Source organism: Callospermophilus lateralis, chromosome 2 (genome assembly GCF_048772815.1).
Source record: "Callospermophilus lateralis isolate mCalLat2 chromosome 2, mCalLat2.hap1, whole genome shotgun sequence".
In the NCBI taxonomy this organism is placed as follows: Eukaryota; Metazoa; Chordata; class Mammalia; order Rodentia; family Sciuridae; genus Callospermophilus; species Callospermophilus lateralis.
This window is the reverse complement of record NC_135306.1, coordinates 175993542-176007075: the sequence shown is the minus strand read 5'-3', so window position 1 is coordinate 176007075 and position 13534 is coordinate 175993542. Positions and strand designations below refer to the sequence as shown.

General features: G+C 32.2%; 1 protein-coding gene across 1 annotated transcript in view; it reads left to right on the top strand.

Moving 5' to 3' along the window:
- Positions 1-13534, top strand: part of Kif18a (kinesin family member 18A) — a 66954-nt gene that overhangs the window by 40263 nt on the left and 13157 nt on the right. The window contains exon 13 of the mRNA XM_076844288.2: positions 805-1040. Coding sequence (XP_076700403.1) covers positions 805-1040 — 236 coding nt within the window. The remainder of the gene's footprint in view (positions 1-804; positions 1041-13534) is intronic.

Sequence of the window (13534 nt, the reverse complement as noted above, 5' to 3'; positions counted from 1 at the left end):
GAAATAATGATAAGAGAAAAAAAAAGGTCTGTGCCTCTCCAGTATAGATGCAGCCCTTGCACATCTAACTTCACAGTACAAGAATGAGATGTGAAGTGAGCAAGGCTCAAACAAGTACTGGAGAGAGGATCTGTGAAATGGTGAGAGGCTATACCAGAATACACCATGCATCCTTTTCATTTTACAGATTCAGCAGAGTGCATGGTATGGGGAAAATTCAAGTTTCACATTTTTGGAACTTTTTGGAATTTTTATTGTTTGTTTTGTTTTGAATCAGAGCCAAGAATTCAATGCCTTAAACATTCCTCTTATCCAACAACCTTTTCTAGAACTCTTCTTCTTGAAACCGCTCTGAATCTCATTCCGAAAGCCATTGCTTTTAGTTATTTCATTTTATGTTACCTGTGGTTTGTAAATTACATTGTTTTATAAAAAGCTTTTATCTACAATTTACATACTCATTTAGTCTTCAGAACAGTCTATAATAAATAATGACTGTCTGGTTGCCCTTCACTTCATAGAGGAGAAACTTCAGTTTGTGCTTTGTCCAAGATTATACAGAAGTGTATGAAAACTGAGAAAAGAACCTAATTCTTTCTCATAATTCCCATCTGATTCTCTTTCTACTCTATAAATGATGTATTAAGTATATGTTCAGTTATTTGATTGAAGTAATATTGTAAAAGAAAAGAAACAAGAAATTATCTTAATGATATACTAATGTTTTTGGTGTTATATATAAGAGAACCATAGTGTTATTTAAACTTTATTTATCTCTCCTTTTTTGTCACCTTCTCTACATAGAGTATTGAATGCTTTACTTCCAACCCTAAGAAAACGGTACTACACATTTAAAGAAGCTGGCCTATCAAATGCTGCTTTTGAATCTGAGTTCACAGAAATTGAACATTTAGTAGAAAGGAAAAAAGTAGTGGTTTGGGCTGATCAAACTATTGAACATCAAAACCAAAATGATCTGCCAGGGATTTCTGCTTTTATGACCTTTCCACAACTTGGACCAATTCAATCTATTCCTTGTTGTAAGTATGGCTTTTGTTTTATTAAGTAAATACTAGCATTATTCCTTAAGAGATTTTTTATATCTTCAATCTACAGAAGAGTTAATTTTTAGTAGACTGTTATTTTGTGAGAATAAACAAGGAAATTAGTTCAAAGTAATATTAATTAACAACTATCTTCCTAAGATCTAAGAGCAAGTGTGCAATGTTGTTCTAAATAGCTGTAGCTATAAAATCCATTTTACCTATTTTTGATTGAATAATTTTATTTCCCATCTTTATTTAAAATTAAATAATAAAGATTAGCATTAATAATACTATGTTTTATAGTATCTAATAATCAGTGTTCTTCAGATCAACAAACAATGTAGAATTTGCTCTTTTCCTATTGGCATATCAGTTGTAAAACTAACACACAATTTTGGTTTTAAAAAAATTGAGCAAGTGTAGAATATAACATAAGAAGTAGAATGTCCTTTTCTGTTCTTCCCAGAGCCCTAATCTTATGTTCTTTGAGATAATTAATATTAACAGTGTAGTTATCCTTGCTCTGCTTGTTTATATATGTGAGAGGGAGAAAATACTACTTGTAGCTTTTTTATTATGAATATTTTTGAGAATCTAGAGAATAGATAGTCGTACCATAAATTACTCAACCAGTGTTCTAGTGAACAGTACAACAGAGAATAGACCTGCTTATTCCCAACTGTGCATGTGTAGCATATTCCTAGAAGCTGACTTCTGGGTTAAAAGACAAAATATATCCTGTATCAAACCAGTGTCCAAAAAATATTTTCCTATACAGATTGAGCATCCCTAACCTGAATACCTAAAATTCTAAAATGCTTCTGAATCTAAAACTTTTTAGCACTAATGTGATACTCATAAAGTTTTGAATTTTGGATCATATCTTCATATTAGAGATGCTCAACTTCATTAAATTCTATTCAAGTAATCCAAAATCCAAAAGAAAATCTGAAACAATTCTTGTCCCAAGCATTTTGGATAAGGGATATTACACTTTGTACTTAGTATGTATGAGAGTACCTGTTCATCCTCACCTAATAACAATCCTAATGCATTCTTTTAAAATTTGTAACTCTCAGATTACTAGTGGATTATATCATCTTCTGTTTTATATACTTTGTTCATTTGCGGTTTTTTTTTTATAATTTTGTTCATTTAATGCTACTTTTTTTTTTATTTAGTGTAGTTCACTAGTGCTTTAAGTATACTGGATTTTTAAGATGTGTTCTGAAATCTTTCTATATTATCCATTATAGAGAGTTTTTCTGGGGATCTGGTAAAACGAAGCCTATTGTCACCCATTTTCAATGTTGCAAAGTTTTTCTGCCATCTACTCTAGCTTCACAAAGTTTTCCTCAGGGGAAAGCTAGCTTCAGTTTCAGAAATTACCCTCCTAAGCCTCCAATTTCCTGCTGATATCTATGTTTCTTCACAGTCTTGTTAGCAACCCAGTGCCTTCAAATGTTCTTTTTATATTTTCTCCAGAGTTTTTAGTTACCTTCAGAAGAAACGTTAGCACATCTTGGTACAATTAGCTACAACTTTATTAACAGCTGCAGTTCCCTAAATTTTGTTTTTACATTAAGGTGATAGGGAAGTTAGGCACATTTTCTGAAAAAATAAAAGTAATATATACATATACATACACACATCATCTTTTTCTTTTAATAAGCATTATTGTAATTAGACCTGACCTAGTTGAGAACTTTGGAAAGCAAAATTTAAGATTTTTTTCAGATTCTCTTATATTTTGGGGGGTCTGATTCTTTTGTTATGTATTCAAGATGTTGGAAAAGGAAACAGGGTTTTAACACAAAGAGAGAAATATTGGCCACCTGCTAGTTTATAGTCATTATTCCTTATTTAAAAGTCCATATTTCATATGCCGTATAATTGCGCAGACTATACTTGTCAAGAATAAAACAAAACACTTATTTGATTTAATTCTATTTCATAATATTTTCAAAAGGAAAGACTATTTGAAGTCATGTTACATTTTATAAATATGTGTTGTCTTTGGGGAACATAAGAGGGTTTAGTTTGGTTTTTATGTTTAGTTCTTGTTTTGTTACTTTACTGTTTTCTCCAAATGACTTCATAGATTAACTATGTGCTTCATATGTTTTATTCATTTCATAAATTATGCATTATGAATAGAGTCAAAGAGAATAACAGGAAATATGCATATGAAACCACTTATAAACATTTTATTTTTCTTAGCCTTAGAATATTGAAATAGATTCATTAAAAAAGCACAAATATGTTTGCATTTCTAGAGAAATCAAAAAAAATCCAGATAACATCCATTACTAAAATTATATTATAAATGGTAGTCTTAACAAATTTTAAAAGTAAAATTGAAAAGGTTTAACTTAATATGCATCAAAAATGTATATTTAGCTTAAACTTATACCTGTGCCATTAATCTTTCCCCTTATATATACTCTTATGAACAGATATTAAGTGGTTTTATCACAACATTTCGAAAATACTAAATGCAGTGAGATTTCATTTTTTTTCCCCAAATGCCTTAAGTATGCTTAAAAACATTTACTAGATTAGCTACAATATTTTGTACAGCACAAACTCATACACACACGTGCTTTTTAGTCTGGTGACATTAACCAGAATTATTTTAGCCTCTATTATTAGGCATTTAGGTTGTTTGGTAAATTTTTATTATTATGAATAATATTTTGGTGAAAGAATGTATACATTAATCTTGGTGCTTATGTCTGATTATCTCTATGATAAATTCCTAGAAGTGGAAATTTTGACTCAACATACATGTATATTTTTTCAGCTTGAAATATACATTTCTAAGATATTAGTAACTAATCTCTGCTATATGAGTACCAGTTTTAATTCCCATAAACAATATAAGACAGAGTTTTCTCCTTTTAGCGACACAGGCTTTTGATGTTAAAATGTGGCAGTTTTTAGTTTTAGAAAGCCAAATAATTACAAACACATATATGCACAAAGATTTCAGTATTGAGCCTCATTGAGAAATTCCCAGCTCATGTCTAGCCTTGAGAACCCCATCTGATTTCTTCCGCCTCAGGTCCTCCACTGGATTCCTTTGATGTAACTTTCAGACACATATCATTTCTTCCATTTACATCAAGTGTTTCTAAAAGAAAGTATAATGCCAATATTTTCTTCACTCCTAATAATGTCAAATATCCAATTGGTGTTAAAATTTCCCTGTTTTCACTGCAAGTGATTTGTTTCTACACTTTGTTCAAATTAGGATCCAAACAATGGCCATACTTTGTATATATTAAGTCTTTTTAAATCTGAGTTTCTCACTGTTTTGTCTTTGCTATTTACTTGTTGATTGTCAGTTTAAGTCATTATTACTGTCATTTCCATTTTTATCTAGTTTTATTTCTTCCCATCATTTGAACTTTTTTCTGGTATTTTTTTTTATTGTTTATTGTCACAGAAACTTAAGTAGAACTATATTTATTCATTTACTTAACAATATTGCACTTCTATTGTGTTCTAGGTACTTATTTGATGTTAAGGAATACATTCTGTAAAACTCTTCCCTGGTGGAGCTTATTTTCTAATGGAAGAAGACAGTAAATGAGTCCATTAAACAATCTTAGAAAAGAAGAGAATTTAAGAGTGGGAGCTGGGAGTTTGCTTTTTTAATTAGCTTATTTTAGTTATACATAATATTAATATTCATTTTGACATTATTATACTAGCATGAAATATAATTTGCTCCAATTCAGTCCCTAGGGACTAGCTTTTTCCTCCCCTCCTCTTTCTCCCTTTCCCCTTTTTTCTTCTTTAGTGATTTTTCCTCCATTTATATATATATATATATATTTTTTTTTTTTTTAATTAGTGCATTATAGATATACATAAAGGTGAAATTCACTGTGTTTTGTACACACACACACACAGAAAAGTTTGGTCGGATTCATTCCATTGTTCCTTCCTTTCCTCCCCCTTGATCATCCCTTTCTGTCTACTCCACTGATCTTTATTCTATTTTCATGGAATTCCCTTGTGCTTTTTTCTCTTATTTTGGTCACGTTTTTGAGTTTGCTCTTTTAAATAGCATGGTCAGGTAGATCTTACTCACAAAACCTGAAGTAGTTCAGAGAGTTATCCATGTAAATATCTAAGGAGAAGCCTTAGAAGAAGTAAGCAATGCAAAATCTCTAATACTTTAAGAATATCAAAGAGGATATAACTGCTACAAAGGAAAAGAGAAGGGAAGTAGATAATGAATGATAAGATCAAACTGATAAAGGGAAGGAAGGGAAATCACATAGAGCCTTGCAGTTTATTGTAAGAGCTAGTATTTTACTTGGAATGAAACAGAGCTATAGCATGATCTCAGCAGAAATTTAGTGTGTAGTGCAACCACATTTTAAAAGGTTCCTCTCACTGCTGTCTTGTGAATATATTGTAGTCTGATAAGGGCTGAAACATTAGGTGGCTACTGCAATAATGCAAATGAAGATGGAGATAGCTTAGACAAGTTTTGTAGTAGTGGAGATAATAAGAAGTAGGCAGATTCTAATATATTTTAAGTGTGGAGCCAGCAGGATTTCCTGGCAAATTGGATTTAGTATATGAGAGAAAGAATGGCAGGATATGAGAAATATAAGAGAAGGAAAGGTCTAGAAGTATCCAACATTTTGAACTTGCAGTCTGAAATAATGGAGTCACCTTAAAAAAAGAGATGGGGAAGATTCAGGTGGAACACATTTACTGAGTAGAGGTGGTAAAAAATTAATAAGAGTTCAGTTATGGGCAGGTTATATTTGTCTAAGATATATCCAAGTGGAGACATCAAACAGGCAGTTAAGAATTTGAAGTTCAAGAGAGAAGTCTAAGCTGAAATACAAATTTGAAGGTTGTTAACATTTAGAGGATATTTAAAGCCATAGTCCTGGATGAAATCACCATAGGATATTAACGCAGTATACAAGGTGCAGTTATACCTTCACGTTTTATCATTTGGTGTTAACTTTGAAATGTCCTTCTTATGCTGAATTTTAAAGCTTTCGTGTCTTTTTTCCTCAATGCTTTTGGAATCATTCTTCAAAAAGCCTTCTCAACCATAAGTTTTAATTTCCCCTTCCATTTATTTTCTTCTAATTTATTTTTGGTAGAAGATGATGGGCAAGAATACAATTTTATTTTTTTTAAAGGAATCTGGCATTCTTGTCTGGATATATGCATGTGTTTGTGTGTTTTTGAATAGTCATATGTAATTCTGTTTATTGAATTTCCATTCCTTTTTTTTTTTTTTTTTTTTTGGTCTGTTTATCTTTCTAGGGCTGATGGTAGCTATTATTTCAATAGTTGACACATCATAGTATTTTTTTTTATCTGTAGCAGTACTTACTTCTCCCTCTTCATTATTGTTTTTAAAGAATTCTTTGCTGTACCTAAGTAGTGATTGTTAACATAGTTTCTTTTTCTGCCTCTAAAGAAATAGCCTTTTAAAAATTGACAAATTAATTATGTCTTTATATTTTCCCACTATCAAGTCTTCTCACTCTTCATCTTTTTTATGTTCCTCAGTAAAGTTTTCTTCATATGTTTCATGTACATTTGTTATTTAAGATTTTTTGTAAATATAATATTTTGTTTTTGTTATATGGACTACTTTTTATTTTTCTTACACTAATAAACATATTACATCTTATTCAGGAGAAAAACTGACTTTTAAACTCTGGTTAATTTTAATACTTTAGAATTTTGAGTAAGTATTTATGGGACTTAAAATCTGCCTCCAAACTACTTATCTATTGACTTGGCCTAAAATATGCACCTATTTTAGGTCTAGAAAACAGAAAGCACACTCACTGAGTACTATACAAGATGGGAATACTGATGGCAATGTTTATTTATGGAACTGATAAAATTTCTGACATTAAATGAAAAGTCAAGATTTCCTCATTATCCATCTGGAAACTCACATTTAGTAATATTTCTGTCTCTAACTTTCCTTTTTTAAAAAATTTTGCACCCTGTGTCAGTGATTTTTATCTCAATGCACAATAAAAGACTAGTAGGAACCAGTCTTATAGTACAGATATTCTGATTGAGTACAGAATTCCTACCTAAGTTCCCCCTAAAATTACTTGAATAGAAGGAAATTTTGTATAAAAAAATAGGAATTCTATACTACATATAACAAATATAAGATCACAAAGTGTTTTGTAATAAATCTTCCCAATTCTTTCCCATTTGACAACAAAATTTAGTCATTGCCAATAGATGTAAGTCATGCTTATTGCCTGAAATGCATTTCATTTGACCTTTGGTTCCCAAGTACTTGAGACAGTATTTAATTGTTGATCTACAAGTGAATATTGTATAAATCAAAGGATCTTTGCATTGTTCTCCCCCCACACACACATCTTAAATAACTGTGAACACAGGGAGAATGAAACTGAGTAGATAGTATTGTGACTACTATTTCCCGCAGAGACAAATATCAGAAGATTATGGTTGATTACTATTCAAAGTTCTGGATTAATTGAAAAGACTATAATGCATCCTTAGTACATGAGAAATGTATTCTTCTTTGTATTATTTTGCATATAGCTGATATTGTCTGTGTTGGAACAAATACAGCAATAACCACAATAGCATCATAAATGCATTGTAAAATGCTTGTTTAGTTAATTTGGTGTGGTACCTTAACTTTACACATTTCTTCAAATAGTTCAAATCATTCACTTGTATGATTTATAACTATGAATTCCCTGAATCACGAGGCTGTTAAAAAGAATCCAAATTTTATGCTTAGTACAGTAATTGTATCATAATTTGTAGCCTACAAGTATTTACTGAAATGCATATATTAATACTTGATTTCACTTTAGAACTTTGCTACCTAATTTTGATTAAGCCTAGTTTCCCAAAATACTTGCTCATGTACATATTAACAGGAATCTTAGCAAAAGAATCTTTTGCCATCATTTTGTACCAAATCAATTAGATCTAATCCCATTCATCAATGTCTTACTGTCTTGAACCCTATTTTGCAGGCTGTGACTCATGCTTAATGCTGCATTCTGCTTTTTACACTAACATACAGCCCTATAAATCTTTTAACATTTGCAGTCTTAAGCTTTTGATAAATTAGTACCTCTGGGTGAAATCATTCAGAACACACGATGTGGCACATCAAAAGATGACCCCAAAAGGCCTGCCCGTTTTTTAAGAGAGGGACTTTAAACTCATTAGTGATAAATTATCTAGTCTTTATTTAAGGGAACCATCTATAAAATATTTCAGAAAGCTAAAAATTGGATATTGAACCCCTTATGTAAGAAAACACATGAATTGCCAGTTAGTATATACCTTAGAGATTTATTTTAAAAAGAGGAAAAATAAGATTTTTTATTACTTAATTCAATTTACTTTGAAACATTTAAGAAAATTTGTCATGAGGAATGAATAATTATAGTGACATCTAGTTTCCATGTACTTGTCATTCTCCTCTACAGTCTACTTTTCACAATGCCACCAAAGTATTTTCTTAATAAAGTGTGGGGCTTTTAGGAAGCTTTCAAAGGCCCTCCCTGTTCTATCAAGCTATAGACACACTTCCATCCAACACCTGGTTTCCCAACCTTCTTTTAAGTATGCTTTCTATTCCTTACTTCTGCAGTTTCCAAGCTTTCTTCTCAATCCCAAATGTTGCTTCCTCTATCTCCATCTCACATGCCAACTTATTAAATCCTTCTACATATTGAAAATCCATTTTAAATACTACCCTTTTTATGTAACTTTCCCTTTAATGAGTCATCTCTCCTTAGCCTGCATTTTATTCCTTTTCATTTTCATTGCTATTTAGAATTTCACTATTATAGCAATTATCACATCTTCCCTCTCTCTATCAGGAAACTGTTTATAACTTTACTGATAATCAAAAAGTTAAGCCAGCCAGGCACAGTGGCACATACCTGTAATCCCAGTGGCTCTTGAGGCTGAGACAGGAGGATCACAAGTTCAAAGCCAGCCTCAGCAACAGCAAGGCACTAAGCAACTCAATGCAACCCTGTCTCTATATATAATCCAAAATAGGGCTGAAGGTGTGACACAGTGGTTGAGTGCCCCTGAGTTCAATCCCCAGTACCCAAAAATAAATAAAATAATAAATAAATAAATAAGTTAATGAAAAAGTGAACATTTTTATGTATTCATTGTCTAATTGTAATTAGTTCTGAATTACCTGTTCATTTCCTTTGCTTAATTTTTTTCTGTTAATCTCTTAATTATTTTGAGTTGTTTTTCTTAAACTTACAAACATATGCATAGAAATACATATACATACATGAATTCTAAACCCTATGTCAAATATGTTGCATGCATTTTTTGTTTATTTGGACAGTATGTTCTTGTGTGGTGTTAGGAATTAAACCCAGAGAACACTAAATAACTTTATCAAAAAATGCACATTTTTAGTGTTCAAGAAGGTCCTTTAATGTATCTTTTAGATATTTTAAGTGTTTCCTAAACTATTAATGAATAATTATTAATAAAGATTAGGATTGGATTCATTAAATAAAGCTTTGCTTTGTAGTGGTCTCCAGAAAATTTAGTAAATTTGGGAGGACCTTCAAATACCAGTATCTATATACCTTTTTCATTTTTATAGTTCACTTAAAAAGAACTCTGATTTAGGGAGTATGTAAGTCCAGCTACCTTCATTTATAGAACTAGGAAAATTTTGCATATATTCACTGTTCATGTATTACTTAATCTCTGTATACATGGTGGCTCCATGTCTATAACCTGTCTAAAGAGTAAAACCTCATGTCTTTTAACAGGATAACAAAGGTATAGGCACCTGGCAATTTAGGTGATAGTTATGGTGATGGGATAAAGGTAACCTGAGGATCCAGCTTCTTTATGCAGACTTAAGCCAATTCTCCTTTTTTTTTTTTTTTTTCAACCTTTGCCCTATGATTTCTGAGACTACTTCATGCCACTAGTTACTAAGACCTTCTGACTCTTGAAAGAGCTGGTTTCTTGCTGGCTTCTTAACATTCTCCCACCTCAGACATTGTTTCTGTTTTGTTGTTTATCATTTATAATTTTTATGGAAGCAGTATATATCTTATTATATAAAATAATAAAGAAAAATCACTCTCAATTTTCAAACCTATACCCTAATATGTTGATGATTTATGCCATATTTTCTTTTGCTGTTTCTGTGACTTATCCCCTTTTTTGTGACACTTGTTCATATATGCTTTGGTTTGGTTTTTGTTGGTTTTTGCTTTCGTCAAAATTATGATCATATAAAATTTATATGCTACCTCATTGAACAAGCATTTCCCATAGCATCATCAAATCTTTAAAATATGGTTTTAAATAACAGTGTAACTGTGAATGTTTTATGTTTTATTTTTTCATTGCCTAATTGAATTCTTCCTGTGGTAGGGATTCAGCATTTTGTAGTGGAGGAGAACTTGGCATCTGAATTATCAGAAGACCAGTTTTGTGTGCCAATTCTTTCATTCCTTTATATTTTCCTTTGATAGATGCAGTGAACTTTCTGTTTGCCTATTATTTATTTATAAGTGTACTTTTACTTATAAAATTAAGGAGAAAAAGCCAGATATGGTGGATCACACCTATAGTCCCAGCTACATAGGAGGCTGAGGCAGGAAAATCATTTGAGCCCACAAGTTTGAGACCAGCCTGGGTTACATAGTAAGACCCTGTCTGAAAAAGTAAAAAATGAGGAGGAAAATGTTTTCACAGATCCAGTAGCACAGTGAGTACACAAAGGGACCAGAGCCGTTGATATTCTCGGATGGACACTTTGACTGTTCATCCAAGAGCTTCTCAAGCACATGTGATATGGCCACCAATGACAGGAGCAAGGTCCACAGGGAGGACACATTCTGTTTATTTCTTTCTGCAGTGACCCAGCTGGGACTTTATCTTGGGACTTCTTAGTACTATTTCTAGTCTTCAGGTATTGTCATTTTTTTGTATCTCTCAGCCTTATCTTTTCTTCCTTTATTCCACCTACCTCCTCTTCTCTGGTCCTAATTTAAGGGACTTTAGTGACACCTGTCATTGTCTTTTACTTAACTCCCTGAGAAAGCACTGAAAAATGAAGAATAGGGACTATTACAAGCTATTCTTCTTCATGACTTTCTTTTTTTTCTTTTTTTTTTTTTAATCCATGTGTTCCCATAAGCATTGGGAGTTTTATTAGTCACTTATTCATTTGAGAAATTTTTACTTAAGACCCTTCATGGCTTTCTTTATTCCTGTCCTAGCTACACAATATCCTTCAGAAAATCTTCTAATATTCTGGAGGGGGGGGGAAATATATATATATATATATATAATGCCATTATTCTACCATGACCAACATTGGAGCAAGTTTTCTCCTGTTTTTGTGTTATAGTCATTTTAAAGGGAATCTGCATGTAAACTAGATGCCTGATGTCGTCTTATGGTAAGAATGTTTTTCAAATGAGACAATGCAAGAAGATAGCTACCATGTGCTGGTTCTTCTCATGTAACTTACTTCCCTATCAAAAAGATTTTACTATCCATCAAATGTATTCATTATAAGATTGCATTTTCAAGCTTGATTACACATGGATTAAAATGCATTGACTTCTTTTTAAGGATATAAAAGTTTAATGAAATAATTAACATACCAGAGTAGTATTCCTTGTTATTGAAATCATAGTATGTCAATTTCTAGAACAGAAAATCTGGTTTTGTTTTAGGTTTTTGGAAATACCTAGAGATGAATTTGTAGAGTGCTAACCTAAAGAGATGCATTTTCCATATCATTCTACCAAACTTAAGTCCCTTTTCCCTTGTGTAACTTCCTAGGAGCCCAAGTTCATTTTCCTTCTCTACTACTTTTATTCTAGCACTATCTTTTACTTGTGCTTACTCCTTTCCTTTCTTTTTTACCTCAGCATCTCTGAATAAGAAATCTCATCCTCAAATCCCAAACATTTTCTGCTGTCTCAAGTCCAGGAGAATCTAAACTAGAGAGGGAAGTAAGCAGATTCCAAGATACCTATCGTTACTTGGATCAGAGCTCCTGAATAGAGAACAGGAACTCAAGCCTGATGAAGGAAATGTCAAAACAAGAGAATCCCAAATTTGAGGGAATATCATGTGTGTAAAAGGTTTATGGTTTCATAGAAAATCTTGATTTCCATTGATTTACTTGTGTAGAATTGATAAAGTCATCCCTCCATATCCCTGGGTTTCATTTCCACAGGTTCAACCAACTTCAGATCAGAAAAACTTGGTAGGAAAAAATGTGTCTGTACTGAATATGTTCAGACTGTTTTTTTTCTTGTCATCATTTCATAAGCAATATAAAAATTATTTATATATCATTTACATTGTCTTAGGTATTATAAGTAATCTATAGATGAGTTAAATTATATGGGAGGATATGCATAGGTTATATGCAAATATTGCACCATTCTATATTAGAGAGGAACTCAAGCAGATTTTAGCATTTAAGGGTGATCCTAAAACCAATCCCTCATGCATACTGAGAGATGACTCTATACTACTCCTTTCTGTGAACTCTTCATTGTCCTATCATAGGCACCTGTGTATGTCATTGAATATGTTTATATGATTTTTATCTGATCATTTGATTCTAACACCCTTCCCACATCTCTCCATCACTGTTGCTACCATTCTCATTCAAAATGTTATTTTTTGCAAGAGCTACAGCAATAGCCTTGATACTGATTTCTCTATCAACATATACCTATTCAAACTTCATTCTCCACCCAACAACCAGTCTTTTTCCAAAACATCAATCAGATTGCATCACATCCATATTTAAAGTCCTCCACAAATATCCCTTTGCTCTTAGAATAAATCTAACACATTACTTTGTCCATAAATCCTTAGATAAATTGGCCCCTTTCAATCTTCATAGCTTCTTCTCATTTCTACTTGCTCTAACTTACTACACTTTCAGTCACAATAACTTGTCTCTTCCTTGAGCTGAATTCATTACTGCTATTGGGTCTGTATACTTATTATTCCTCTGCCTCCTTCTTCCCCTTTATCTTCATATAGCTGGCTCCTTCACAACCATTCAAATCATATATCCCCATTCTTAGACTGGCCTTCACTGGCCATTGTAGTTAAAGTCACCCCACCTCCTCAATCTCTTACCAAAATCTGTTTCAGTTTCATATTTTATTATATCTTTTTTTTTTTTTTTGGTCCCAGGGATTGAACCCAGGGGCTTAACCACTGAGCCACATCCCCAACTCCTTTTTAGATTTTATAGACAGGGTAATTCAGAGATTGGCTTTGAACTCACAATACTTCTGCCTTGGCCTCCTGAGCCATGAGGGTTACAGGTGTGTACTACTGCAACAGCCCATATTTGCAACTCATTTGTCACCATGTTAATTAATTTATTGATTGATATCTCCCTTCTCCAGTTAAAAATGTAGCTTTATAGCTGTCTTGTTTACTAC